The following is a 1,911-nucleotide window of genomic DNA, read 5'->3' as shown; positions in this document are numbered from 1 at the left end:
ATTTTCCCTACTCTTGCCCTGAGGTGCGACGGGCTGAGCATCGCAGAGCCACCGCCCCGACGGCCCTGCGGCATTACACATCTGGCTCGGGGAAAACCCAGCTGTGAACTGCCCAGCTCTGACAAAAGAACTACCCGGCCTCAGCCCTCTTCGTTCCTCCCCTGTCGCTGCCGATTCTGGGGGAGAAGGGCAGGAGAGGGAACGGCTCTGCCTCAGGAGGGATGGGGTTTGGACCTCCGTGGCTACGGTGGACTGAGCCCCCACCTTCTGCCCAGGCACAGCCACGTCCCCCCCCAGAGAGGGCAAAGGCAGGCAGGAGCTGCAGCGTTGCTCCTCTCCGTGCTCCTCTGGTGGGACTTGCAAATCGCTTCCCTCTGGCTGGAGCATCCCATTCCTGCCCCTAGAGCTGATGCCACGAGAACAACCCTGACGGCATCAGCCTCCAGCATCCAACGGCTTGGCGAGGGACTGAGGGTCAGTGGGCATCACCTCACCCTGCCCAGGTCACAGTGGTGTTTAAAAGAACCAAGAATAATTTGAGGGAGGGGGGAGGAAAAAGAAAAAAAGAAAAAAAAAAAAAAAGAAAAAGAGGGGAAAATTGGGTCAAGGAAGGAGCCTGGCATATAGATTTAAGTTCCTAAAAATTCATGATTCGGGTATGGCATCCCCGTGCCCCGGCTCTTCCCACACAAGGTGTGCGGCCGCTGCCCCCGGCACCGGCCCAGAGGTCAGCAGGGAACGAGACGGCAGCAGGCGGCACGTGGCAGAGCCCAGAACGCAGCCACGGCCTTTTCAGCTTGAGCCAACACCCAGTGGCCTCCTGAAACCTCTTCCAGGTCGTTAATATTAGTGTTGGCCAGAGCAGGCGGATGCCGGGGCTCACATTAATTAGCTGCTGTCACAGCCACTACAAAGACCGGTCCTGAACGATAAGATCTGCCGCCTGTGACTGCTCCAAACAAAATTCAAGAAGAAAGGATCTCCCGCTCCCTTCTCGCTACGGGCTCAGTCCGTGGAGGTTCGAAGACCCCTGAAATAAGTCACGACAGAGGCACCTTTCCTTGGCTGTAAGCCTACACGTCGGTCTCTATCCGCAGCCGCTCCATCCGGCGGACGTTGCACTCCACCGCTGTGCGGCTGGTGATCTGCCGGGCGCAGGACTGGGGAAACCAGCCCCTCTCGCCGTCCCTGAGCCTCTCGCCCCAGCACCAGCCTAGGAGAGGAACAGAGCTGGGCACACGAGGAGGAAGGGCCACCGCTCCCGGGGACGCGCGTGGGAGGTGAGGGCTGCGCCGCTGCCCTTCTCCTGGAGGCGACAGCCAGAGGCGCCCGGGGAAGGCTGCGCAGGGGAGGAGGTTTCTGGTTTACTGCCTGTTCTGGGGCTTATTTCTCTCGCTGCTGGGGTCTCTGCTGCCGGCTGCCAGCCACAGTCTGCGCTCCTGGTAGTAATGCGCACCAGCCAGCCACGGCCCCCGGGGACCCACCGCCGTCTGCTGGGACACAGCTCCAGCCAGCGACACGGACCGCACCAGCAGCTAGGGCTTCGCTGGGATCACTGAAGCTTTCCCCCCCACTGTCACTCCGCTGAAGGGAAGCCTCCCCCGGCCACAGGTCCCCAGGGGCTGACACGTACCGTCCTCCCCACCCAGCACCAGGACCACGTCCGCCTGCTGCAGGGAGATCTCGTCCGCCTGTTTCGCCAGGTAGGTGCGGGTTATCTCCACTTGGCTCAGCTCTGCGGAGGACAGCAGTGAGGAGCGAGTGAGAGGGCACGGCCGGGACCCCCAGCCCGGCACCCCTGCTCGGCAGTGCCCCCCCGGCCGCCCCCCACGCCGGAGCTCCCCCGCAGCTCCCGCTCCCTTCCCCTCATCTCTCCAGCTGCCCCCTCCGAGCACATGGGGAGGGGAAGAC

General features: G+C 62.7%; 1 protein-coding gene across 1 annotated transcript in view; it reads right to left on the bottom strand.

Annotated features, from left to right (window-relative positions):
• Positions 1-1,073: 1,073 nt before the first annotated feature.
• ARHGEF16 (Rho guanine nucleotide exchange factor (GEF) 16) overlaps positions 1,074-1,911 on the bottom strand; it is a 9,828-nt gene continuing 8,990 nt past the window's right edge. Inside the window, exons 14-15 of the mRNA XM_009889681.1 lie at positions 1,634-1,735; positions 1,074-1,213 (exon numbers count right to left, since the gene is read on the bottom strand). Coding sequence (XP_009887983.1) covers positions 1,074-1,213; positions 1,634-1,735 — 242 coding nt within the window. The remainder of the gene's footprint in view (positions 1,214-1,633; positions 1,736-1,911) is intronic.

This window comes from Charadrius vociferus, unplaced genomic scaffold (assembly GCF_000708025.1).
Source record: "Charadrius vociferus isolate BGI_N301 unplaced genomic scaffold, ASM70802v2 scaffold477, whole genome shotgun sequence".
In the NCBI taxonomy this organism is placed as follows: domain Eukaryota; kingdom Metazoa; phylum Chordata; class Aves; order Charadriiformes; family Charadriidae; genus Charadrius; species Charadrius vociferus.
The sequence above is the reverse complement of the archived record's forward strand: the minus strand, read 5'-3'. Positions and strand labels throughout refer to the sequence as shown.